Source organism: Pollachius pollachius, assembly GCF_949987615.1.
Source record: "Pollachius pollachius genome assembly, chromosome: 8".
NCBI lineage: Eukaryota > Metazoa > Chordata > Actinopteri > Gadiformes > Gadidae > Pollachius > Pollachius pollachius.
Genome location: NC_136941.1, coordinates 13,327,652 through 13,355,609, shown reverse-complemented (window position 1 = coordinate 13,355,609; position 27,958 = coordinate 13,327,652). Strand labels below are relative to the sequence as shown.

Here is a 27,958-nt window from a genome sequence, read left to right as displayed (position 1 = left end):
GATATGTTTAATTAATATTTAGGCAATAACACCCTTGTAATTAGCCTATGCAAATAGAGGCATAGGCCTACATCTAATTTGACATCGTAGGCCTATAAAACAGAACACGTATAAACCATCAACAGATAGCGCGCTCATTGACACACCTTTAATACCTAAAAAAAAACAACATTTGTACAAATACGAGAAAGAACCAACTCATGAGCTTGGTTGATTGGTGTGGAAAGTGGTTGTGGTATATTATTTGTTTCCAATTGCAGGCCTTGGATGACAACTTCCCGAACATAACTTTAATTACTTTTTTGGTGTGTGTGTGTGTGTGTGTGTGTGTGTGTGTGTGTGTGTGTGTGTGTGTGTGTGTGTGTGTGTGTGTGTGCGTGTGCACGTGTATCCGAGCGTTTGTGTGTGTGTGTGTGTGTGTGTGTGTGTGTGTGTGTGTGTATGTGTGTGTGTGTGTGTGTGACTGTCTCTGTGTGGCGGGGGGGGTGTAGATGCGTGTGGGTGTGTGAATGTGTTTTGGGGAGCGCACGGATACGTTTGTGTGTGTGTGTGTGTGTGTGTGTGTGTGAGTGTGTGGGGGGGGGGGGGTCGGGGTCCTAAAACAGTGCGCGGGGTTGGCTTTCAGGAAGTTACCTTGGGGGCAGGTAGGAGTAGCCTGATTGCGAGTTAATTGAGGGAGATCTCGTATCTCCCATAGGTCATCCCAAACTTGACTACCGCCGTTCACTTTATTATTGTCATGCATGATGATGGGATGCCTGTCTGACTCACTTGCTTCTCTCCACACACAGTGGAGCTCTCACGCCGACTCGAAGTCTCGACCGTCAGTGACGTTTGCATCACGTGTCTGTCTCTTCACTGGGTACGTACGTCGTATTTTCTTCCACTCTGCCTGCCTGATACCGAGAGCCATTCGAAATAAACAAGAGAAAGGGGCCATTGTGCGACCCTGCTCCAGTGTCACGTTCATCATCCATCGATTAAGAAGGGGGATATACACCTTAGTATAATACATAAACAAATACCAAGTAATTTATCTGTCTTGCTGAAACCGTATCATTTTTTTTTTACTTTTCTACCGCTACCATAACAGTTTGGCTTGGACAAAGAGGTGAGTGGGGATTTTACCGTATGCTAAAAAGTGTTTGTCTACCTTTCCAAAGTTGCAGGAGCTATATTAGCCTACCTTTGCGGGCTGCGCTAAGCAGCGTTGGCCAGCTGCATGTCGCTTGCTTAAAATGGCGACAGCAAGGGGGCGATTAGTTTTGGGGGCTTGCCTTTGCTATCACTTTAAATCGGCTCCCGTGTTTGTGAAGATTGAATGTATTCGGGCTGTGAAGTTATTAAGGCTCTCTCCAACTTGAGCGCAGGATCAACATGCGCGCTACATTGTAACGAGCTTTCATTTTGAGGAATGTATCAAGCGGCGCTCACTTAACAGAGGCGGCTCGTTTTTGTATCGTATGACAAATACCACTATCCATAAGTTTGTATGATTAACCTATACATGTATATGATGATAGGTGTGTGTATATGCCTAATACATATCCGTACCCCTTGGATTTAAAATCCCCCCGTCAAAGGCTTCTGCGTTACTCTGCGAAACAAGTTGAAAACAATCGCTTTGCAGCCTTTTGTATTGTTTTTGTAAATGTTATAAAAATGGTTATTGTTATATTATCTGCCGATTATTATTTAGTTTAGCCTATATGTTTTCATATTGGCGTTACGTACCGAGAGTACTGAGTGATCCTAGTCCTAATTGTACTGACCTTTTTAATATTTTGACAACTGTGTATGACTGATGTTAACAGTCCGTTATGCTTTCCATAACACGTTTGTCTATTATGTTTATTTGGTAGACAAGGCTTATAAAGGCTAGATTTCCACAGTTAACATATTGTGAATGGGTGCTTTGAGTTATTTATCATGTCAACGGTTTCACGAGTTTGACTTAAGGAAGCAAGCCAAAGTTTTAAAAACTACTTGTCTAATATCCTCACACAGAACATCAGCCTAATCATACTATCTATTCATCACTTATTTCCCCTCGCATTAGTCAAATTAGCAAATTTGTGTTGCTGATTATTTATTTTTTTATTTTTAATAATATATATGTGTGTATGTATACATGTCTGTGTGTGTGTGTGCGTGTGTGTGTTTATTTGTGTATATGTGTTAAATAGCTTGCAGGCTGGATGTCCCTTGCCCTGAAAATGGCAAGCAGATGGTCTTTCAACAGGTTTATCTTTATGCCCCCAAAGCATTACATCCTGTTATGATGTGGTGGCGTTGATCTGAACTGATGGCTTTTCCGTCAACTGACTCAACCGTACTTTCTAGAGCTCTCTCCCGACTCAACCATACGTCCTAGAGCTCTCTTCCTACTCAAGCTTACTTCCTAGAGCCCTCACCCTACTCATCCTTACTTCCTAGAGCCCTCACCCTACTCATCCTTACTTCCTAGAGCCCTCAGCCTACTCATCCTTACTTCCTAGAGCCCTCAGCCTACCCATCCTTACCTCCTAAGGCCCTCTCTCTACTCAACCTTACTTGCTAGATCTTTTTTCCTACTCAACCATCCTAGAGCTCTCTCCCTAATCAACCTTACTTCCTAGGGCTCTCTCCCTAATCAACCTTACTTCCTAGAGCTCTCTCCCTACTCAACCATACTTCCTAGAGCTCTCTCCCTACTCAACCTTACTTCCTAGAGCTCTCTTCCTACTCAAGCTTACTTCCTAGAGCTCTTTCCCTACTCAACATTACTTCCTAGAGCGATCTCCCTTGGACCTTATGCTTTACACGTCCTCCATCATGCTCACCAGTGTTTTCACAAGCCTCTGATTCATATTTGGTCTGGCACGTTATCGACAGAAAGGGGGGCCAGGGGATGGACTCATTGGCTAACTCAATTGTATATCCCCATCTTGACCGTGATTTACTCAGGATGAACTTGCGTCTTAACCCCCAGCCTCTTCATTTAAAAATTGGTGTGATAAACAAATAAATCAATAAGTGAATTAATTAATGTTTGCTATTAGTCGAGCGGCCGACTATCCCCGCTGCATTCACATTTGGTGGTCAGTGGCTGCCTCTGATCTGGTGGCTGGTAAACAGCCTGTGATGTCAGCCATTTTAGGTTGGAACAGCAAGGAGCATGGTGCTCCGCCATTTTTTTCTCCCCCTCCCTCCTCTCTCACCAATCCACTTTTAACGCCTGCGTTGCCAGTGGCCTCAGCAGTGCAGCCTCCTGCAACTCAGGCAGCCATCCGCACAGTGACCTGAGCGGAGCGGGCTCCGCAGCAGACGGGGGTGGGGTGGGTAGGGGGGATTGTGTAGAGGCACGGAGGTTGAGGTTAGACTCTGGTTGCTAGAGTTGGAGAAATGCATTTATCCCTCAGCCAGAAGAATACCAATTTCCGGTTGGTTCCAGGCTAAATATCAAAACAATTGCCTGGTCAGTAGATGTTTCCAATCTGGCGTTTAAAAAAAAAAAAGAAAAGAAAATACTCTAAATGTGAACTTTAGACCGTGGCCTGTCAGATAGAAGCATGGCTGCTGTAGTGTGTCGTGGAGATAACGTGTAGGGCATCCATAAACAGGTTGGGTTGAGGTCTACAGATGGCAGAAAATAAACTGATGGCCCCGGCGGGTATCAGAATCACCTTTGCTCTCTATTTCTCGAGAAGGCCTCTACTGAGGTTTATGAACCAGTTTGGAGGGGCCAAGAAGGACACTGGCCACGGGCAGATGTGTGGACAAAGTGGAGCACTGTGAGGGAACAGGAAGAGACGCCATCGGCTTTGGCCAATCGCGCGGGACGGTGGCAGCGACCACACCTAGCTGGGAGACATGAACGCCGCGTGAGAGGCACTGAAATAGGAGCTGGGCAGGGACTCTCCAATCAGCACTCACTGTGCTGTGTGGAAAAACAAGCCCATCAAGAGCCTGGATGGCGTATGAGGTGTGTGCATGTGTGTGTGTGTGCACGCATGCGTGTGTGTGCACACATGCGTGTGTGTGCGTGTGTGTGTGTGGGGGGGTGGCTGCGAGCAGTGCCACGCTCGCTTGTGCTTTAGAGAAATGAGCTGGTGGGAGAGAGGGGGTAGGAGGTGGTTGCCATGGGGACAGTAACACACCAGTGGCGCTGCCGACCTGTCTCGCTGGGCCCAACTTGCTCAGAGGGGAGTGGAAAGGGGGGGAGGGAGGAAGGGGGTTGAGGTGCTGTGGGGGAGAGGAAACAGAAGAATTGGATAAGTTGGAACACAAAAAATGGCAGTTTCTCACACCGTACCCATAATATTTGTTGAAGAGTGATGCACGTCGTTCGGACGTCAGAACAGCTAGAGCGATCGTGATTCAGGATCTACAAAGAGTCTTGTTGTGGGTGCGTTCAGGTAGACTCTGAACAAGCTGGACTAATCGGCAGGCCCTCCGGATGTGTGTGTTTGAGGGAGAGGGAGTGACTATGAAGGCTATTATTGGCCTCGCACACAGAGGATATAGCCTCGGCCTAGACTAAAGTCAGGCCAAGGGATGAAGGAAGGTGGAGCGCCGGCAATTCAGGGACATTGCGTGGACATGATTTCAAAACAGGACTTGGCTATTCTGTTTGTCATTGAGGCTTTTTTTCTCTCTCTCTCTCTCTCTCTCTCTCTCTCTCTCTCTCTCTCTCTCTCTCTCTCTCTCTCTCTCTCTCTCCTTCGCTGTCTCTCTGTCTCTGTCTCATACACAGGAAAAAATGGCCGCCACAGTGCTTCGGTAAACAAGCCTCACACAGGCATGCAAGTACCCACCCCCGCACGCCACACACACACACACACACACACACACACACACACACACACACACACACACACACACACACACACACACACACACACACACACACACACACACACACACACACACACACACACCAACACATACATAGACATACATAGACAAACATGAATGTACGAACACACACACACTCAATGTCTCCCCCTTTATTCACAGGAAACCCGCGTTTGCAAGCTCTGACGCATTTAATAGGCGTGCAGAAGCTCTGTTGCCATATGGTCAGTGAAAGCGTAATATTTCTGACCTTAATTCGGCTTGGGCTATTGCCGTCACACCGAGGAGCCAAAGACTCTCTCAAACGCCCGGTGTTGTTGCATCAAGCCTAACCCACCTCAAAGGCCTTATTTTTTTTTATGATTCTGAAGTCCTTCATAATTGCCCAACTTATTATTCTCAGCCTCTGCGTCTTGTTGTCCTCTTTTCGACACGTTTCGCCCGTCGCCGCGTCGCTTGTTCTGAGGGATGTGTAACTTTTCCCTAACTTTTTTGAAATTATTTTTTAAGCTTTTATTCACATGAGGAGCTCTATGGGGTGGGGATCATTGGCGTAGGCGTTAGGAAGCGGTTACAGTTAACGGTTACAGTCCCCCCCCCCCCCACCCAACCCCGTTGTCGTCGTCTTGAACACCATGACTACTGCTGAGGCTTCTTCCAAATGTCCGCAAGGAGAACACCGTAGACGCTAATGTAGATTGCGTTCAGGGTGGGTGTTCCTCGTTCTAGCGATGGCGACATGCGTGGCGCTATTTAAACGTGGTCACCCGTGCACACATTTGTAGCCCAGGCGTTGAAGCCCTCGGCACTCGGGTCGTGTCCAGTGGCTAGAGAGCCCGGCTGGAACATTCCAGACTTCGCAGTGCAGCGAAGGAGGGGAGGGAGGGAGGCAGGGAGGGAGGGAGGGAGGGAGCGTGGAGCATTGGGGGAACGACTCTGATTGTAGTGCAGAGCAAGAGTTGTGTGTTGTAGAGCGGGGGTTGGTCGGGAGGGTGGTATCAGGGCAGAAAATTCCTTGCAGAAACACCTCAGTGCTTCCTCCACGACTGTTAACACCCCTTCTTTCTCTGCCTCCCTCTCTTCCTCCCTTGCTCTGGTCTCACCCCAACGCGGCTGCCCATCCCCCACTATTCTCTCTCTCTCTCTCTCTCTCTCTGTCTCTCTCTCTGTCTCTCTCTCTCTCTCTCTCTCTCTCTCTCTCTCTCTCTCTCTCTCTCTCTCTCTCTCTCTCTCTCTCTCTCTCTCTCTCTCTCTCTCTCTCTCTCTCTCTCTCTCTCTCTCTCTCATGTCATCCCCCTACCCCACCCTGCAGACCCACGTGATGGATGGCTGGGACTGCCCACCCATAAGCCTTTGTGTTTTGGTCATGTGACCAGCCTGCCTTGGCAGAGCTGTGCCCCCTGATGCAGAACTGAATGGCAGGGGGTGTAGGAGGGGAGCACAACAGCCCGAGCCAAGGGCAGTTACTCTCCCTGGGGGGTGAGGAGGGGGAACATGGGGCATCACGTTCCCCTTCACAGTGGCCAACTCAGTTTGCCTGTTAACCCCTCGCACGCCCACAGCACACACAGAGCTCTACCGTTGGCGACAGAAAAGCTGCAGAAAGATGTTGCTCAGCAGTGTTTTCCCTTGAAAACGGGCCGGGTTCAGACAACCGCCGCCAATGACGACCAATGTCGAAATGGGTTCTGTCACTTTGTGGCGTTTTTGTTTCACAACTTCTGCAACACGGTTTAGCCGGGCTGCGGGCCTGTGTTGGCGGACCAACAGGCCACTTAATATCGGTACCGTCAGAACTGTATCAGCGCCGCAGGAGAAACTCCCGATGCCAGCGTCGCCTCGGCGGTATCACTGGGTGTCGGGCTCAATCCAGTTGCGCGAGGGGTTAACTGAGCTAATGCACCGTGACCTTTCTCTGGCGAGGCTCGCCTGCATGTGGGCGTGCACCAAAGTGGGAGCGGGAAGGCAGCGGAGCGGGGCCCGGAGCTGGGTGGAACAGGAACTGGGTTACTGCGAGATGGCGTTGACCTATATCACTCATCGCACAGGCGATGGCGAAGCTTTGGCGAGAGCTGAGCCTCGGCCAGATTATCTAGGCTAGACGTAAGCAAAGCAGGCTGACTCGTGTTGGGGAACGGTCGTGCTGGACTACGCTGCGCCGGTACTGTGTGGTCGGTCGTCATCGTTGTTGTTGTTGTTGTTGTTGTTGTGGCTGCTGAAGTCATGCAGGCGTCAAGGTATTCCAGGATAGCGGAGGTTAGACCAGCAGGCTTTGGAGGCTCAGCGTCAGCCGGGTGCAGTATCATTGCCCTACGCTTCCAACGCCACCATATTAAGGTCTTCGCAATCAGTGGTGTTGGTGGTTGGAGTGGCCGGCTGAGGGGAGGTGAGGGTTGGGCTGGGGGGGAGGGTGGGGGTGTTCTACACACAGGAAGCGGCACCATTTTGTGTGGTGGAGGCAAGGGATTTGGGGGAAAGGTGACTCACGCCGGCTGTGATTCTGATCATTCCAGACCGCGTGTTCATCCACACCTCAACGTCGTAATTAGCGGTCAGCTTTTTAAAGTCACACCTTCTCGGGACGCTCGTTCGCCTGACCCAGACGAGTTGGCTGGCTCTCTCTCTGGCCGCCGTCTTCTCAAGAAGCCAGTGTTCCGGTAGCAAAACATGGCGAGTATTTTTACTATGTGGAACCGGGGAGGCTCTGCATAAAATAGAATGATGGTGAGCCTCCGCTGTGGGGGTGTGTTTGAACGAGGGGAAGTGAGAGAGGGAAGGAGTCATGGGGGAGGGGTAGGAAAGGGGTAGACAGGAGCTCTCCCAAAAAGCCTTTAGTGAGGGAGCAGGCTGAGCTTGAATACCCTCATAAAAGAGATAGCCGTGAGTTTCTCGGGCCGGGAAGGTGAGGAGAAAGAAGGGATTTTTTTATAGGAGAGGAGCAAGCGGTGCTGAGACTACGGGGGGTTCAGTGGCCTCTGGACCTTGCACACTTTTTTTTTTTGAAAGGGGCGGAGCAAGGAGGGTGTATTTAACCTAAAGGACAGAAAGTTGTGTGAGTGCTTGAGTGCTGCTCCGCTGGGAAAGCATAGGGTATGGCACGTCTCTTGTTGTTTGACGCTCCGATCATCTTTTCGCCTGTGTTCACAACTATACCTTGTATGTCGTTGTATATGAGGAATCCAGCTTTACAGGTGTGGGCTTACGCTGTGCTGTTGTAGGACCCTGACATTTTCCTGTTTTTGTTTCCAGTTCTCCTTTGAAGTTGTACTGAGGACCACGAAGGGGGCCGGCCTCCGAGAGCTATGGACATTGTCCAGAGTCCACCCCCCCCCATGGCTGGCCCATAGGCAACCGGGAAGCAACCAGCTAGCGCGTCACCCTCCGCTCACAGCGACCAAACCAGCCCCCGACCCGCCGTCGCCATGGCGAGCAAGAGGAAGTCCACCACCCCGTGCATGATCCCCACCAAGCGCGTGCACCTCCGGGAGGAGCTGGAGCAAGAGCCCCCCGTCCTGGTCCGTCAGGCCTGGGGCTCCGCGGGGGGCCGGCACAGCCCCCTAGACCACGGGGGGGAGGCCGGCAAGCAGGAGGTGGGGGACGGGGCCGGCACCTACACCTGCAGGCCCTGTAACTTTGAGACCCACGACCTGAACCTCTTCCTGGACCACGTCTACAGCGGCCACCCGGACTTCCGCGCCGACCCCAGCTTCCTGTGCGTGGACTGCGGCGCGTCGGCGCCAAAGTTCGAGGGGCTGGCGCTCCACAACGCCCGCGTCCACCCCAGCACGATGAACACCACCCTGCAGCTGCGGCGGAGGGAGCGCCGGGTGGTGGTGGAGCAGAACCTGGTGGTCGAGCCGGACGCGGCGAGGGACTCGGAGATCTCCATCACCAAGACCCCCATCATGAGGAGGCTGAAGGGGAGGTCCGAGGCCAAACGGATCGTGGTGTCCCACGCGGGCTCGGACGACTCCTCCTCCTCGGACACCGTCACCGTCTCGTCCTCGAGGCTGGTGGAGAGGAAAGACACTCCGACCGTGACGGTCACCCACGTCCCCACCATCGTCCACAACGGCGTCACCAAGGTGTCCCTGCCCTCGGCCATCCAGATAGTCAACGGCTCGGGGTCGCTGCCCATGCTGAAGACGGCCATCACGCAGGTCGGTCTCTATACCCTACCTACCTTCACGGGTCCTTTTCTCTCCTTACGTTGATTTAAAGATTTAAAACGGCCCTTTCACCGATTCTTTTTTGAAGGTGGTGTCAGTGGTGCAGAACAGAACCTTTCACCAGTCTTCCCCCATCACGGTGTCTTCGGGCTCGTCCAACTCTTCCTCGGCTTCTTCTAAAAACCTACCCAAGGTGTCCCCGTTGTTCTCAATTTGTTTGTAAATGTTTGATGACTCGCTTTTTCTCTATTAAGAGTGTAATCATTTTAAAGATTACGATGATTGACGATGTGTGAATGTTTTTTGCTAAATGATGAGTAGTTGTCTCTTAATGTGTTCCTCTATTCAAACAGTTTGTCGAACACATTGTTTATTTGACTATGTGATCGTCATCTCATCCTTTGATGGTTATTTTCCATCTTTGTGTACAGGTCATGATTCCTCTGAGCAGCATCCCCACCTACAGCGCCTCCATGGACTCCTCGCCCTACCTCAAGACCTCCTTCAGCAAGTTCTCGTACCCCACCAAGGCGGAGCTCTGCTACCTGACCGTGGTCACCAAGTTCCCGGAGGAGCAGATCAAGATCTGGTTCACCGCCCAGCGACTGAAGCAAGGCATCAGCTGGTCCCCCGAGGAGATCGAGGACGCCAGGAGGAAGATGTTCAACACCATCATACAGACGGCGCCCTCCAGCTCCAACAACCAGCGGCAGAACTCCAACCAGCACACCATCACCGTCCTGCCCGCCACGGGGATCCCCCACATCCTGCAGGGCTCCCTGGTCAGCCAGGGCGGCGTGATCGTCACCCAGCCCGTCATGGCAAACGGTTTCCAAGTCAGCGGCCCGCCCCTATCCCTGGCGGTGACACCCAAGCCCCAGGCGACGGCCCGGCCCATGATGCAGGCCCGGCCCGCCGCCGCCCTAGTGGCGGACAAGGGGATCAGCATGGTGGTGGGGACGGTGGGGAGCAGCAGTAACGGGAGCAACGTGATCATCAACAGTAGTAGGAGCCTCGTAGGGGGCACTACCAGTATTATCAGCAGTTTTAGCGGGAGTAACGGGATTCGTAGCAGCACCGCCACGAGCGGTCAGGCGAGCGTCATCAACCTGAGCCTCGGCAACAGCAACCACGGCAACATCAACAGCAAGATCAACATCGTCAACGGCAAGGTGAGCCGTGCCACTGTCGACGCGATCAACGGCAAGAGCAACGGTGCCGCCGACTCGGCCAAAAGCAGCAGCAGCAGCAGCGGGGGCGGCGACATTAAGAAGGTTCAGGTTATCCAAGCCAGTTTCGTCAAGAGTGCCGCTGCAAACAGACCGAGCGCTGACGTTAAAAGCCCCACGGACGGCAAGAGCGCCGACGGTGGCAACAGCGGCGCAAACAAATGCACCGCCAGCGCGATCGTCGCCCCGACGAGCGTCTCCATGCAGACGGTCTCCACGGCGACCGGCTCCCCCTCGGCTCTAAAAGCGGAGGCCGCCTCCTCCTCTCCGGCCTCCAAGTCTGCCTCCCCCTCGCCCGCCTTCCACCCGAGCAGCGCGCCGGGCTCCCGCACGCCCAACGCCCTGCTGGACGCCAGCTGCAGCAAGGCCAAGAAGTCCCAGGAGCAGCTGAACGCGCTGAAGGACAGCTTCGTGGTCACCCAGTTCCCCGACAACGACGAGGTGGACCGGCTCATCTCGCTGACCGGCCTCACGGTTCGAGAAGTGCGAAAGTGGTTCAGCGACCGCCGCTACCACTTCCGCAACCTCAAGGGGTCCCGCACCAGCGCGGGGGCAGGAGGAGGAGGAGGAGGAGGAGGAGGAGACGGCGGGGGTAAGAAGGGGGGCACACCCGGAGCTGGGGGTGCAGCGGGCGGCGGCGGCGGCGGCGGAGACATGGACGTTCCCGATGGCAACGCCGGCGCCAGAACCCCCCAGCAGGCCTCGGCACCGCTGAGCCCCAGTCCGTCGCAGACCCCCACGTCCCCCACCACGCCGTCCCGCCGGACCCCCAGACCGCCCTCTCCAGACTTCACCGCCATTCGCTACAAAGAGCGAGAGCCTCACCAGGTGAGACATGTTGTCTGTGACGCATCGCAGAACAGGAAGAACAGGAATGTAAAACGTTTGTATAACAAACAAATCCCTTTTATTTATTTATTTATTTATTCATTCATAAGAGTCACTACATTATAAATTACATTTGATGCAAGATTTCTGAGCATGAAGGGTTGAGAATATGCGAGGTTGAACTTGACACTTGATACAGTCCCAACACATAAAACATCAAGTCTGGTATTTTGGATGACCGAAGACCCTGTCCAAGCGCTCTGCGTCTCACCCTTTACGACGCTGTGAGTCAGCCCTGTGCTCTGTCCCCTCTCAGCTCAAGGCTCTGGAGGCCAGCTTCGCCCAGGAGGCGGAGCCCTCCGGGGAGGAGGTGGACCGGCTGCGGGCCGAGACCAAGATGACCCGGCGCGAGATCCACGGCTGGTTCGCCGAGAAGAGGAAGAAGGTGGCCGCCGAGCGCAAGCGGGAGGAGGCGGAGCGCGCGGCGAGGGATGCCGCCGACGAGACGGAGCCCAAGGAGGGCGCCGACGACGGGATGGGCGCCGCCGACGGCGCGCGGCGAGAGGAGGCCGAGGACAAACAGAAGGAGGACGGCCTGGGGGAACCCAAGGTCAACCCCATCAAGATCAACCTGAAGATGCTCAAGGTGACCGAGGCCAACGGCAAGCCCGAGAGCGAGGGCTCGGAGGCGGCCGGCGTTCCCCCTCTCCCCGCCGGAGCCTCGCCCTCGCCCTCCCCGGCCCTCCCCTCGTCCGCCACCACTAAACAGCCTCAATCCCAGTCCCCGAGACCCTCGGCCTCGGCCGGCACCACTGCCCCCACCCCCGCCGCGGGCGCCATCATGCCTAAACCCTCCCCTCTCCGGGGCAAAAAGACAGCGGAGCAGCTGCACCTCCTGAAGCAGGTGTACGCCCGCACCCAGTGGCCCAGCGCCCCCCAGTACGACGAGCTGATCAAGGGCACGGCGCTGCTCCGGCCGGAGGTGGTGCGCTGGTTCGGGGACTGCCGCTACGTGCAGAAGAACGGGCAGCTCAAGTGGCTGGAGGCCTACCAGAGCATGGTGCTGGAGGAGGACCTCCAGAAGGACAGCGCGCAGACCCTGCAGACCCACCTGGACGCCCACGGAGGCCTGGAGGACCCACAGGTAGGGCCGCCGTGCAGAACACACACACAGGCAGTTCTGTAGTGGATTGCACTGTATGGAGGTATTATAGAGGTATTCAACTGTAGAAAATCATGTCATTATTGATCTGCTGCTACTGCTGCCAGTCTATTAAGATGTTATCATGGGAATTGATTTTTTTGGTTTGCTGTACTTTATCTTGAATACTACTCTTTCATAGAACTACTCACTTATTTTCTGCGTAGGCAGGTGCCTCCATTTTTTTGATTTATTTCCCTTTTCAAATGAATCCTCTGTTGCCACGATTTACCTCATAAGTTTTCTGCCAGGATGCATAACTCTGACCACAGGGTTCGCTTTAAAGAAAACAAGACTCATCTTGGCCAATATCTTCTTCTTTCTGAATGACTATATCTCCACAAGTCTGGTTTTAGGCAACTAGACTTTAGTTGTCATAAATCATATTGCTATTATAGTCTATTATTTTTATCTTTTAATGTTGACGGCAATCTTTCTTTTAATATTTAAATATCACATTCTCTTAACAATTGCTAAATGTTGCTTGATAAATCATGCAAATCAAAAAAAGAAATCTCATAGAAGACCACTCGATTGCGTCTACCCAATGCAATAAGTTAATTTATTTCAAAATGTGTTATTGCACAATGGATAGCGATAATTGTAAAATCTACTTACGTGTTGTGGAATAATTTAATTAAATAAACCTTTGAATTATGGATATTGCAAAACATTGAACTATAACAACTGCAAAGTGACCTTTTTATGTTTGGATTCTGCTAGCTGCTAGATTGATACTAGATTGAGTTCCTTGTTTATTACTACTTGCTTTCAAGAAAATACTACTTCATCGAAAGATAATCAAACAAGGTGTTACTCGTAATTATTGGAGCCTCCCTCGATAGTTCCAAAAACCTCACCTATCCACATCTTAACCTTTTACTGCTTTAAGTTTACTGCTTTTTTATTGTAAATACGTCACAAACCATAGTGTAAGCTATTGCCATACCATTAAGAGTAAGCGGCCTGTGATTAAACTAATCATTTCCTTCGGCCCCCTGCCAGGTGAAGGAGCTCTCCCAGGCCAGCGGCCTCACAGAGGACCTGGTGCGCTACTGGTTCTCTACCAAGACCACCCCTCTCGTGCCTCCCCCACAAGCCCAGGCAGAGGCCACGGCTCCGGACAGGACGGGGCACGTTTCACCAGGGACGGCCGCAGCAACGGAAGCGCACGAGAAACCAGAGAGAACCGGAGCCTCCGAATCCCTGCCACTGAAAGCCCCTGGGGAGAGTGAGGAGCCGAAGGCTGATGGAGGAACAAAGGAGGTGGAGGAGGAGGAGGAGAAGAAGAAGGAGGAGAAGAGCAGTGAGCCGACGCCTTCTAAAGGTATGGCGGCCTCTCTGGGCTAATTAACTTTGATATGTGCTCTGTAGCGGCTTAAAATTTCCCCACGCAAAAGGCCCGCAAGCTTATGTTTCCGTGTTGTTTTTGTTCTTGCTACAGGAACAGATTGAAGCTGGCTGGGGGGGGCGTCTACGATGCAGGTGGTCTGTTCATCGAGGGAGCAGAAGACAGCAGATGTGATTGTAACAAGATCACTGGGTACGGACCCCGGAGCCCCGCCCCGCCCCACCCAGAAACCCCTTCTCCCCACCATGTGGAACGGACACTCGAGTGACTATAGCCCCCCTCCTGTACAGCTGACACCCCCGACCATCCACCACCACCACCCCTGATCGCCTGTACGTTCACACCTTGCACGTTTTCTACTGTCCTCCGAGCCGCCATTTTCCCTTTTACCAAGGAGGATCCTGTGAGGGACCAGTGAAGGGAGGGAGGGGGTGGGGGGAGGGTGGGAGGGAGGGAGGGAGGGAGGGAGGGAGGGGATTGGCTGAGGGGGTGGGGAGTACTGGCTGTGTTTGTTCCGCCTGCCTGCAGCCATGGCTGAACTAGGGGCGGGTGCAGTCGGGACTGACTTGCCGGGCCGGGGGTGTTACAAAGCCCATACAGTCGGCGGACATCAGCCAAGTCTACCCCGAGCCGTAGAGCTGTTGGCGTACTTAGAGAGAGACCTTTTTGTTGAGGGGTTTGAAACTAAAAACTGCACAGCTCTTTGAAAGGAAGGTGCTTGCCCAGGCCTTAAAATGTAAAATTACCCCTATTTTTTTCTTTCATCCGTGTCTTTACCACACAATTTCCGTTCTGCGACAATGCACACATCCACTTTGGTTGATTTTGCTTACAGCTTACCTTGATTGTGTTGGGGAAGCTGTTTGCACTGCATCATGGGATATCAATACACTGCTGATGTTTATTCGACTGTTTATAAATTTAGCATAAATCTGTTCACTTGCTTTTCGGTACTTTGTTGTCCAGGCCCATCTGCTTAAAGTGGACATGTAACGGTTAGATAAAGTAGGGGAAAAAAGGCTGGAATTGTGTCAGTAAGCACCCTAGTCTGTTAACAGAATGCAACGCAAGGAGTTGGGACTGAAACGTTGGTTTATTAGCATCAAGTGCTTCTTTGCGTCACGGACGTGTACCTATGTATGTTTTTATGGAACTTTCTTATGTAATAAATCCAACTGTAAAAGAACTTTGAATCTTTACGGGAGTTCCTAGGCCTGATGTACTTTTTACAGATATTTGCAGAATAAACTAAATGGAACATAATGCTTTGTTTGAATTGTAGGCGTACAGCCACCATTAGAGGGAGCAATATAATTACCAACCAATTGAGCTAGGCTTACCTGTATCCTACCATTTCAATTTGTCTTTTGCTCCAGACGTTAGTTATCAAACTATGATCAGGACACATCTGTTTTTCTGTTCCCGGTATAATCCAACTTAAACTTGTCGCTAAACTGCCTCTCCCAATGTGTGTGTAGGTTTGTCACACCAAAAAAAAAGTAACCTTAGTTGAATAAGTAGTTTATTTAATGTTCAGGCTTGAATATGTTTCATATGAAAAAGGCAAAAAATCGAAAATGAATACTTTTCTTCTCCATAGCTTAGGCACGTTAAAACCAAAAGGCGTTTGCAAATGAGACAAGTCGGTTACAAAAAATTCTGACCAACAAAACATGTCACTGGGTTCCACTACGTGATTAATGTGGCAAAACAGGTGAGCATGGACTCACGCAGACAGAGGCACATTGACATCAGCAGGCCGCTTGGCCGCAGGAGCGTTGCAGCATTGGAGGGAAACATCGCAGCAACACACATCAGTCACCAGATCAAGGGGGCAGGGGGATGGTATCAGGGTGCGAATGCTTTGTGTTCAAACTGTTATTCTTGAAACCTCGGGCATTAGTAGGCAATTATGCCCCTTAACTAGTTCTTACCATTATGGCTTTGGAGTTCTGAATATAAATACTGAGTTAGCATATTATCAATTAACAATTTGATGCACATATACAGCCAAGGAGGGAGATCAGGGATGAAGAGATGACAAAAACTGTTAATTCACACAAGCGTTTCTCAAAGTTTACTTAAAGGTGACAAGACTATGCAACAAGTATAGTCTTGTCCCAGCATAGTCTTGTTTCTCAAGACTTGGTACAACACTGCTGCAAGTTATAAAGCATCTTCCTTCAAACTCGCATTTCAAAATATGGATGCAATGATCTAAAAAAGGTTAAGTTCAGAAGGATCAATGCTAGACTGATTGTTGGCCTCGAGTGTCTGAAAGCAAAACACTGAACTTCAAAGGAAACATTTCATAAAAATCATAAAATGTATTTTTTACCAGTGTTTGGGGAATGCATTTTTACTGTCACATTAACTCACGTTTTAAAACCAACTCTGAAATTAAATATCCTCCAAATGCAGTGCAGAAAATACATAAAACTATACAGGACGACATGAGGCTTTCTGCTTTGTACTGGCAAAACCTATTAAGCCATTTATCAATTAGCATTCTGTTCGAGATTAAAACATGACCAAACATGAACACCAATGTGACGAGAAGCTCCAACTGTACACAACAGACCACAGAATCACTTTGGAGACGATCTTGAAAAAACAAAATCCAAAACATTTCCATCGGCAACTAAATCTAAATCCAATGAGAAGTTGTGTTCTGCATCATTGGTTCTATGGCTTTAACTGTTATAGGGAATGTTTAGTACGATGAGGGGTGAATATACCAATTCACAATACTTCACAATGAAGTCAGACATTCCCGAAAAATAAAATAAAACTAAACAATGGGAATGCAAGGCTGCCCAACAAACTGAAAAATTGTAAGATGTGATTTTAGCTTTAATAGTCAACATCAAAAACATAAAAAAAATAATATCCAATGTTTCGGAATGTTTACCTTTAGATATTGAACGGTTGAAATGAGTAAAAAAAAATAAAGGTTTAAAAGTGCTGCAAAACGACTGGTCAAAGGATATTGGTACTAAAGTTACGGTTAGTAAAAGAATCAGGACGATGCAGCTGCGACGCAACACAACCAGGCTACCTCCCGGTGATTCCACAAGGACAGGGATGGCTCCAGGATGTCTGTGTGTGTGTTTGTGTGCGAGTGAGAAAGTGTGTGTACACGTGTGAAATTGGCAACATAGGTGCTTCCATAATATGTTGGAATAACACTATTAAAAATAGCCAGAGAGCCCTCGTGTTTTGCGCATATACAGCAAAAAACAAAAAAGTCACATTATGAATGCTTAAAAGTTTAAATAATGACAATTATAATCATAATTATAATTTGAAAACAAAGACGGGAGCTCTTTGAGAGCAGGTCAGCCTCCTAGCCCGCTGACATCAGGAATAAATATATATACTCGTATACGCCAGCCGTAACCGGGGGTAACCGGCGCCAACAGATTTGTACAGCTCTCTTCGCCCTCTGCGTCGCCACTAATTACAGCGACACCGCCAAAGTCACATATGAAGAAAAGGAAAACAAAAAAAAAGAAGAAACGACAGCTACGATGGGGCTGGAACGGTGCGTCAGCCGTAGTCTATTTAGTAATTTTTGTTCTCATGTTGTTGACATCCGTTGCTTCATCCTGTCCTCCTCCCCACCCCCCCACCCCCTGCTTCCTTTTCGCGACCGAGCCCTGCGCTCTGCAGGCAGGTGAAGGCAGCCGGCTGAGGAGGAGGGCGAGGGGTGATGTCCGAGACTGTGAGGGGGAGGGTGGGGGAAGTAGTGTGTGTGGGGAGGGGATGGGAGGGCAAGGTGGGAGGGGGAGGAAAACGGAGGTAGGGAGAGCTGCCAGAAATGTAGGCCAGAGCGAGCGGCGATGATGGTGGTGGTAGAGGAGGAGGAGGAGGAGGAGGAGGAGGAGGAGGAGGAGGAAGAGGAGGCGTTTCCATGGAAACAGTGTTCACAGCAGTCGGTGACATCATCGGTACGGTGGAGAGTGGCCCGGGAAGATCAGGGTGGGGACGATAAGTAGTTGGTGGTGGATGGGAGGGCGGGGGTTTGGGGAGGAGGGCGGGGGGAGGGCTGTCATGGAAACGTGTCTCGATTGGCCAGGCCCCTACACGCGGTTCTCTCCGCCCACCCGAGTCCTCCGCATCCTGGGGTTGGGACAAAGGGAGAGAAGAGCTCCACATTAAAAGAAGCCAGTGGGGGGGCGGCCGGCTTCACAACACACCGGCCGGTTCCATGCAGACGTTTTGGGGCGTCCGCGGGTTCGGATCCGACCGTAGCGTCGTCAATCGTACGCAAAGTACACAGAACCTACGTGTGGTGTTCGTGGCCTAGATAGCTTCGTGAAGATGCTAAGAGACAAAAAGACGGTTTCGGGGCGCAGGCCCCCCCCACCATGACACAAACAACTCCACAGCCTCCCCCCCGCTCACCTTCTGTTCTGAGAGTCCATGTGGTCGAGCAGGGCCTCCTGAGAGACCCGGAAGTCACCGATAGGGGACTGGTAGCGGCCGTCGAAGGAGCCCTCCCTGCCAATGTAGTCGGTGGACAGGGGGATGGGGGACTGGGGCAACAGGGAGGGGGCGCTGGAGGAGGCCGCCGGCGAGGAACCCGCGTCCACCAGAGGCTCCACCTCCACCGGCACCGGCACCGGCACCGGGGAGGCACCTGGCGCCGGGAAGGGCGAGTGGGCGCCTCCGTTTTCATCCTTAAAGACAGACAGACAGACAGACAGACAGAGAGAGAGAGAGAGAGACACAGGGAGAGAGAGAGAGACACAGGGAGAGGGGGAGAGAGAGAGACACAGGGAGAGGGGGAGAGAGAGAGAGAGAGAGAGAGAGAGAGAGAGAGAGAGAGAGAGAGAGAGAGAGAGAGAGAGAGAGAGAGAGAGAGAGAGAGAGAGAGAGAGAGAGAGAGACCATCACACAGAATGAGGTCATTTCCAGGTGTTTATGTATCAGAATGTAACATGGGATTTTTTATAAATCATACTGAGGAGGAGTCAAGAGAGTTGTAGCACTGCAGGATCCTAAATCAAGATAAATGTGGTGTGATCTCGGCTAATGAAAACGTTGTTTTGCCACGTCTCGCATGAGAAGCGCTGCGGCACTTTCAAAAACACAATAATGTCTACACACAATGACAAATAATTTCATAACCCTTTGTTAATATTTGTTAATTGTTACTAAAATATCTATTTGGTTAATAGTTTTTTTCACTGACCACAGTTTCGCTGCTTAGGGTTAGGGCCGTCTGTTAGGGTTAGGGCCGTGGGTTAGGGTTAGGGTTAGGGCCGTCTGTTAGGGTTAGGGCCGTGGGTTAGGGTTAGGGTTAGGGCCGTCTGTTAGGGTTAGGGCCGTGGGTTAGGGTTAGGGTTAGGGCCGTCTGTTAGGGTTAGGGCCGTGGGTTAGGGTTAGGGTTAGGGCCGTCTGTTAGGGTTAGGGTCGTGTGTTAGGGGTTTGGGTTAGGGTTATGCAAACAACTAATATTTAATTAATGATGGAAAAACTATTAAGTTGTGCCAAATAGATATTTTAGTGTTAATTAACAAATATTAACAAAGGGTTAGGTAATGACTAGTTTGCTATTTATTATGGCACCTTATTATAAAGTGTTACCAAAAACATTATTACTGCCAACAACAGAGGTCATTGCAATGCGACGTTGCAATGACGCAGCCCTATTATTAGCCTTGTAGCTTTCTCCAGACAACTCACCCTGCTCCGGACGATGTCAATGTGGACCAGTAGAGAAGCCAGCTCCAGGTCCTCATTGTAGCTGTTCTTTAGCGGCACCGATCGATAACCTAGCACAACAAACACATTCGGAAGACAAATCGTGTCAACGATGCTAATTATGATTAGCATCGTTGCAATCACTCACCCCGCCCACCCCCCCCCCCCCCCCCCCCCGCCCCCCGACACACACACCTTTGGGCCCCATAGAGTAATGAGAGTTACCGGTCTTGAGGCTTTTAATGTGGAAGGTGGCCTGCGCCAGGAAGTTGAGGTCGTTGAACATGTCCATCTCGTTGACCACAAAGCGCAGGAAGGCAAAGGCGGAGTTGCAGATGTTGAACTGGAAGGCTTTGCGCGGCCACGTGGGATTCAGTCCATTGTCCGCTGGGAGCCAATGGGGGGAGAGGAAAGGACCGACACGATTGGTTTACATTCATACTCTGATCAGACTTATCACTCTCATTAAAGCACAGCAGCCAAACATGTTGCCCAAGCATAATAATGGGACAAACCACAGTTGTGCGATTACACTTCTGCTTTGGACCCAAACCACATAATAAACACGATGAACGTTTCCACATCGTGCAATACATCAGAATGCCTCCGCCGCCAACACGGAGCAGCATAACGCGCGCATGTGGTGCTCTGCGTGCACAACTTCCTGTGTAGCTCGGTCTAAACAGGAAATGACTTGGGCTGAGCATGCCCTCTTCTCCGCTCCTCTCTGTGCTCTTTACAAGAGGCAGGACGGGGGGCGGAGGGGAACGGTTAGCCCTCACCTGCCGACTCCGTCTTCAGCTTTGTGCTGTCGTACTCGGCGCCGCAGACCTCGATCTCGATCAGGGGACACACGATGCCACGCCCGTGCTTTGGGAGATGGCGGGCTCCCAGCACCTGGAAGCAGCCAACACACTCATCAGTACAACAGTGGTGTCAATAACACTGTAGGCCGCAAACTAGCACTAAGGTGACGAAGATAAAGGAAAGGAACTACAGTTCCGAGCGGCCATCTTGGTTCCAAACACGTGATGGGGAGGAAAAACTGAATGTGGATCGCCGCAAGTTGAATGAGGCCAAGACCTCATCATGTACTTCTGTCTGTCTCCATCCACCCATTTATCATCGTCTGTCACCACCATGCTACCACAGTAGAGCCAGGAAATAAAGCGTCCATCAAAAGTTGGCCGTCAACTTGACAACGACTACACAGCCAGCTGTGCGATGTGTTGACAAAGTCCAGACAGGTGCGGGGGGGGGGGGGGGGGGGAGAATAGGATTGTTTTTCCTGGGCATGCAGTGAACAAAATATTTTACATGAATCGTGTTTTTAGACTTGAAATCTGGTACAAACGGCAAAACTATACACACCAACTGTTGTAGTTGTAAGCTGCCTCTAATACCACTACATGATAAGACCTCTCAGGATGTTGGGATCAGGGTTAAGGCTAGACACGCAAGGTGAAAACCAAGTGAATTGCCATCTGAATTACAGTACGTACCCTGCTTGTTCCGCACACAGCAAATATTGAGACGGAATGACATTTCTGGGGGGCGTTTCTTCCCAATGATGCGCATAAGACATTGACGTGGCTCGGGTTGGCGCTCTCCCTTTCCCAAAGCCTTTTTTTGTTGTTAAATCTGTTACATCAGATATCAATATCTGTCCAATTTGCTGTTTTTGCTAAGCCTTTAATCAAACCGGTGTCCCTACCCCATCCGCTGAGCTTACCATTCTGCCGTGAACAGACATCCACATTGTAAAGGCCGTTATATTGTCCTCCTTCATGGGTTTACAATGGATGTAGAAGCCATCGGTTGTTTGTGCTTTAAAGCCGGCACGGAATAAACGTGCCACCTCCTTTAGAACTTTATGAATTATTTGAGAACTTTGAGAACACAACGTCATACGTTAGCACATCCTAGGTTGTGCAAGCTTGTGCAATTAAGGGTGCCACATCGTTCACAACGGTTGTGCCGGAACTTTACAAGTAATGCAACATCGTCACACGCACACGCGCACACGCCCACGCCCACGCGCACGGCTCAGGATGCATATGTGCAGTTGCTTGCTCTATCTCACCTCGATCTCAAGAGTGACGGCCTCCAAGCCCCGCAGCGTGTGGCGGTCGAAGGGGTCAAAGGTCTCGTCCCTCATGATGGGGGGCTGCAGGACATACCCGCTCCGGCCGTTCAGCATGAACAGAGCCTGGTTCATCTGCATGGGCTTGTCTGGACGCAGGAAAGCGGACCATGAGAGGGAGAAAGACCATTTAGAAGAGGAAGAAACATTCAGCATCAAAAAAGTGCTGGTGGATTTCTTCCTTACTCCCTGAACTTAAATAGCAGATAAGATGAGCTCGAATGAGTAGGGTCAAATGATGGCACAAACTCTTTCTGGCTTGAAACATCGTTCCAACTCCCAGGGAAACGGCCTAGTCCCCCAATGCAAAGTTATGAATAGTCATAATGCATCATGCATAATGCCTAATGAAGGTCATAATGCATCGCTAATCTATTACTAAAACATGCCTGGTAGCCTAAGCCTTGTATTGATTTGTTTTAGGGATTTATGATGTACGAGTATAAAATAGTGGTTTGCAGATAATTGCTTCCACCCTGTGGCAGCAGAGAGCGTAGCAGCTCACGGCACATTTGAAACAGATGCTTGATCATTTACCGAAAGATGAACTGTAACCCATGACCCAACAATCATGTCGTCCCCAACCTACTAAGGATCAATGGCGATCATATGAGAAGAATGCGCCGCAATTAGCCTCTGTTACCAGTCTCTCTTGTGACAGACAAGCCTTGAATAAAAGCTTCTAGTAACTGGACTAATATGTAAACCCCAGTGCACCTGCTAACTGGACTAATATGTAAATCCTAGTGCAACCGCTAACTGGACAAATATTTAAACTGTAGTGCACCTGCTACCTGGACAACACCTTAACCCGTAGGGTACTAGCTAACTAGACTGAAGCGAGGCCTACCTGCGGTCTGGAAGTTGAGGGCGACCAGCTGAGAGCCACAGAGCCACATGGGAAGGGGGTCGTAGTTGGAGGAGTCCAGCCGTTGGCCGCGGGGGTAGATCCGGGACAGCTGCAGACGGTTGTACTGCAGGAACTTCTTGCCCTTGATCTTGTTCACGTACTTCTCCGCCTTGGTCTCGGGGAACGACGACATGTCCCGGAAGCAGGCTCTCTCCGTACCGATCTCTGAGGAACGGGAAGGGGGTGGGAGAGGCATGCATCAGCATCGGCATCTTCCACCTTAATTCCAATCTATTGTTGGGATGTCACTGATCGTGTGGGGCACTCCCTCTCTCCACTCCAGTGCTTACTGTCTTCGTCGAAAGGCACGGGTCTACAGTAGACGACCAGGTCAGAGAGTTCCAGTGCGATCTTCTTCCTCCTCTCCATCATCTTGCCCTCCTCCAGCTGAGGACAGACAGACAGTTGAACATATGGCGACGCAAAAACCTGCATGCAGCTACATGCGATTACCAACAGACTCATGCTTCACCCTCAACCGACGGATGAATATCAACGTTATTGGAGGAAGGAGAGCAGCCAGAGAGACAATGATGCTGGTGTCATAGCGACCCAGCCTGTACTGCAGTGGTACCCAACCTTGTCGGTCCCCTGATGTGCACATGGGGTCGCAGGAGACTGCTGACACAAGCTATAGATATTAGATGATCCATTTAGTTTTCCGGACTCATAGACGGACTATACAAACGAACCGACAGCCTATTGATTCAGAATTACGTCCACCAAGACATTGATATAACCGTCAGATGGTGATTGGGTAAAAACAATTTTTGTAGCAACATTTGCACTAAAGTTATAGTCACAAACATTTTCAGAGCTAGAAATGGGGTCACGGGCCAAAAAAGGCATTTGCAAGCCAATAGCACCGGCCTTGCTGCACAATGGAAACATTAACAGGACTTCTTTGTTGAAATGCGTGCGTGTCATGCTGGGCCACCATTCTGTTCATCACAATGTGACGCAAAATTGATCCATTTTTGTATCTTAATCCAGCGACACCAACACATGCATGTAAAGCACCCACAGAACATGAACCTAACCAGTGGATACCACCAGGCGGCTCTGTGGTGGCTCAAGACCCATTTCCTCCTCCTCACCTTGGCCTCTGAGGTCATGGTGACCTCGCGGATCTTGGCCACCCACTCCTTGAGCTCCTCCGAACTGCTGGCAGCGATGTCCACCACCAGGCCGGCCCGGGGGGACGAGCCCGGCACCAGGGAGAACACGTGGGGCCGGGAGCCCTTACCCTCCTGCCGCACCACTACACACACACACACACACACACACACACACACACACACACACACACACACAGAAAGAGAAAGACAACGAGAGAGACATAGAGAGAAACAGAGAAAAACAGAGACAGAGAGAGAGAGAGAGGCACGTTAGACCCCGGCTAGGTGCGACACTGACTTTCTCATGCACTACAGTAACGCGGCAACTAGATGGAGCCAGCGAGCGGCGTGTGGGGCCGGGACATGATCGGGTATAGGATTACAGCCAGGACCCACAGTGGTGCTACAGTGATGGCTGTGCCGGCAGTGATGGTCATTTATTGACCGGATTACACAATGCATTGCAGACCAAGACTCTGAGGGACGAATGAAACACAAACAGCGAACCGCTCGTGGTATAGGAGGGAAACGGCAGCACAGCGATGAGCCCGATAGGAGCGAAAAGAAGAAAATACTCTTTCGGATTTTGTAGAATTGGGGCAGAGAGTGTGTATGTATATGTGCATGTGACCAAGAGAGGCACAGAGAGAAAGATAGAGAGAGAGACAGAGAGAGGCTGCCCTCTGGCAAGGTGACCGTATGCTGCGCAGCCCGGCACAGAGCCGTACAGGAAGGGGTGGGGCCACACTCACCCATCTGACAGGAAGACACGTCCACACTTCCTCTCAGCAGATCTCCCAGAGGGCTGTTCTCCGTCATCTCCTGTAGGCCCAATGGAGAGAGAGAGAGAGGGAGAGCGAGGGAGGCCGAAGAAAAACACAAGCGCAACGCAACGTTAGAGACTGCCTTTCCAAACTTTCCCCTCTGAAGTAGCCATCACACAGGTGATAAAGTTATGGGTTTCAACAGACGTGATTGTTCAACCAATCCACTGTGTGTTTTTGTGTGCGCCTGCGTGCATGTGTGTGTGTGTGCGCACCCCCCGGTCAGGCTCGGCTGCCGACGGGCTGATCTCCTCCACGTAGTTGGCGGGGAACCACAGCTGCTTCTTCCCCCCACAGTCGCCCTTCCACCTGGGGGACACAGACAAGAGGGGCCCGGTGGGTTCCTAGGTGTCGGTTGGTCTCACAAACCAGATTCCAGGTTAATGTCTTAAAGGTGGACGAGCTCAAATCTGGGTGAGCGGGCCGTTTCACTTTCCGTCGCTTCCAATTTGTTTTGACCAATGGTGTCGCCAAAACGGGGGATCTGCAAGCGCATGATTAGCAAGCACAAACTCGGCCAGCAACAATGTGAAATACTGCACTTTTGCAGATGTGTAGTTTGTGTTTTTTCGCAGTGCTGATGAAGAAGTCTTGTTATTCAGATCTTTCATTTCTGAGGGCACTGAAGCGCTGCCATTCAAACAGCTTTGTGTTTAAATTAATAAAATGACCATCTGCCACTGCGGTCATTTCTCCAGATGATGTTTACTGTGCATAGAAAAATAGTGTCTTGATGGCCAACCTTAAAAACATAGTATGCATAATTCTTGCATGAGAGTGGGTTTTTGAAGAAATTGCCATGTAATGGATCGTCAATAAAGACATCAAGCCAGATGTAGTTAAAATTATTTCCCCATCTCATTTTCTGAATAAGTATCCCAGAGTTATTCAATGAATTCAATCATCTCAAGCCTAGGATTCCCATTCTATTCTATTCCACAAGATGGTTATTGGTTGCATGGGTAAACAAATCTCTGATTGAATAGCGCGGCTGTGACTTACCAGCCTCCCTCCTGTTTGTCCACATTGGAGATGGTGGCGTTCTTTATGAAGGACAGTTCGTCATCTCTCTGGGCCTTGTACTCATACATGGCCCTCACAGTGCACTGTGAAGGGACAGACAAAACAGAGTATCAGTGCACACACCCACACACACACTTCCAATATTTGTAGGGATGCACCGATCTATCAGCCGTTTATCGGTATCAGACAATGTTCGCCTCATTGACTTCCATCAGCCTATCAGCAAATAAGAAGACATTCACCGATTGGCAGTATCCATAGTTTATTGGTTGGGTTGCATACATTTTTAAATGTATCTTTCCCCATAAATAATCTGCCATGTGGAAGAAGGTTGGATTAAAGTCTGTTTGAATTAGCGGTCATTCAAAGATAATGTGATGAATGGCTGATGGATGTTCAAACCTGAAAAAGGAGGAATAAATAACAAAAACTAAATAAAATAAAAACATCAGTATCAGTCCAGAATTTAACCTTTGGCGTATCACTAAATATTTGATGAGGTCCCTGAGGGGGTGTTTGTGCTGCCCAGTCAGAGAACATCGCCTTGTCGCCTCTGTTGGCCCGGTGATGGCTCCATAACACAGGCGGTAGGTGGGAGAGCTGATGAGGCACCCTTAAGTATACAACCAGGGGATGTACCCAAAGACTTAACAAGGCGTGGCGACAATTATTTACCTACTTTGAGCTGGAATTTCCCTCTAGAGACTTGGAGACATAAACCTGTAATTAACTAAGTAACTTAAGTGTTACACTCTGTAACCAAACTATGCGTCCAGTCATGTTCGCCCTGGAGCATTCTTTTTCTATTGTATTGAAGTTAGTATCGTAATAAGATTTGTTCTATTTTTAGTGTCTTTTTTGTCTGACGTCAATAAATGAATGCTCTGAAAAACAAACAATGAAAACACCTGAATTACACACACACCTTAAATGTGGGCATCTGATTAGCTTCCACGTAGAAGCCTGGGTTCCTCCCCTCGTACAGGGACCCGTAGTCTGGCTCCTGACAGGACAAGAGACGCACCTTGGGTTACAATGAGGGGTGGACCTTCAGCGTGAGAAGAGCCATGTTACAGCCTCCACACAAAACGCGAATCACATTACGATTACACAGATCAGGAAAATGTCTCCATATGGTCATGGCCTATGAAGTCATTGCAGCCTATAGAACGTTCTATGGTGTTTTTGTGTTTGTGTGGGCGCGATTCTCACAGCGGTGCCTATCTTCTCCAGTGTGTCCTCGTTGATGGGGTAGCGTAGCTTCATCTTGCGGTACAGCGGGTGCTTCTCGTAGTAGCTGATGAGGTCCACCAGGTTGTCGAACTCCGACGTGCCCAGCACCACGATCTGACCCTCCTGCTGCACGCGGCAGTGCTTGATCTTCCCCTCCGCCCTGAGAACGGCACACAGACCTCATTCATCATCAGCATCACCATCATCATCATCATCACCACCCTCATCATCACCATCATCTCGCACCCCAGGGAACCGCGGGCATCCCCGCAGAAATACAGTACAGTGATTAAAGACATTAAACAATTTTGCAAAAAAATGAATCAAATGTAAATGTTCTTTAAATAATTTTTAAATCATTTTTTTATCAACAATATGAGTGTCTAAATGTCAACAACGAGACGGGGGTCTATGCTGCTTTTGGGTAGTGGGGGTTTAAACAACAGGACATAGATTTTAGTTTTGGGCTGTTTGATGCCAAGAAGAAAATTTGAACGCAACATCTCTTTGCTCATTAATCCTGACTACAAAACTTTTGTGGAAAAGGTTCTTTGCTCTATAGCTCACACAAAATAATTACCAGACTCAGAGTGTTAATTGTTAATTGGGCTTGTAAACCTGGATGTTACATCGCAATGAATATTATTAGTAGGAATGGTATTTGGGGATTATTTCCCTTTCTTCCTTTTCTTATGGGGAGACATTGTAGTGTTTAAAACACAGCGTTTCACATGCGAGACACGGCAAAACAACGTTTTTATTAGCCTAGGTTACAGTTTATTTACGTTGCTTTTCATCACAAAATGGCAGAGGATAGCCAACAAAAAATCCCATGATGCAATCTGATGTACAAGCCCTATGGCCTGTTAGGAGATGTTTTAGAAGGCCGGGAAAGCCTTGATGGCATTACCTAAAGGAGATGGCGAAGGAGTTGGGCTCCGTCCGCTTGCGGACCAGGAAGGCCCCGTCACGTGGCACCCTCATCAGCATGTTCTCTGCGTGGCTCCTGGACAAGTTGGCATGATACCACCTGACACACACACACACACACACACACACACACACACACACACACACACACACACACACAGTGCTAAGTTCATACCCTATTTTTCTTAACTATATTCCTAAATCCACCTTTCCAAAAACATGTACATAAAGTAAAAACCATCAAATAAAAACCATCAAAGTTAAATAATAATATAACAATAATCTTAATTCTGGCAGACAGTTAACCACCAGTGAAATCAAAGAGACGTCTGCCTTTGAGGCACAAGCGCAGCATTTGATGATGTCATCTGTGTCAGTTGTGCAGGCTGCACGAGACAGAGACGGGACGGGGACGGGACGGGACGGGGACGGGACGGGACGGGGACGGGACGGG

General features: G+C 50.0%; 2 protein-coding genes across 2 annotated transcripts in view; one reads left to right on the top strand and one right to left on the bottom strand.

The window, feature by feature from the left end:
* Positions 1-835: 835 nt before the first annotated feature.
* On the top strand, positions 836-14,020 carry zhx3b (zinc fingers and homeoboxes 3b). The gene is made up of 7 exons (XM_079741486.1): positions 836-1,111; positions 8,086-8,996; positions 9,094-9,198; positions 9,437-11,062; positions 11,379-12,206; positions 13,269-13,590; positions 13,708-14,020. Exons 2-7 carry the CDS (start codon positions 8,259-8,261, stop codon positions 13,716-13,718), a joined length of 3,630 nt encoding a protein of 1,209 aa, XP_079597612.1. The 5' UTR covers positions 836-1,111; positions 8,086-8,258; the 3' UTR covers positions 13,719-14,020.
* A 1,099-nt stretch (positions 14,021-15,119) lies between these two features.
* The window catches only part of plcg1 (phospholipase C, gamma 1), a 29,602-nt gene continuing 16,763 nt past the window's right edge, over positions 15,120-27,958 (bottom strand). Inside the window, exons 19-33 of the mRNA XM_079741583.1 lie at positions 27,485-27,604; positions 26,554-26,734; positions 26,267-26,344; positions 25,321-25,424; positions 24,534-24,627; positions 24,247-24,316; positions 23,474-23,637; positions 22,667-22,763; positions 22,317-22,541; positions 21,407-21,555; positions 20,106-20,220; positions 19,549-19,710; positions 19,306-19,394; positions 18,022-18,296; positions 15,120-17,736 (exon numbers count right to left, since the gene is read on the bottom strand). Coding sequence (XP_079597709.1) covers positions 17,697-17,736; positions 18,022-18,296; positions 19,306-19,394; positions 19,549-19,710; positions 20,106-20,220; positions 21,407-21,555; positions 22,317-22,541; positions 22,667-22,763; positions 23,474-23,637; positions 24,247-24,316; positions 24,534-24,627; positions 25,321-25,424; positions 26,267-26,344; positions 26,554-26,734; positions 27,485-27,604 — 1,963 coding nt within the window. The 3' untranslated portion in view covers positions 15,120-17,696. The remainder of the gene's footprint in view (positions 17,737-18,021; positions 18,297-19,305; positions 19,395-19,548; positions 19,711-20,105; positions 20,221-21,406; positions 21,556-22,316; positions 22,542-22,666; positions 22,764-23,473; positions 23,638-24,246; positions 24,317-24,533; positions 24,628-25,320; positions 25,425-26,266; positions 26,345-26,553; positions 26,735-27,484; positions 27,605-27,958) is intronic.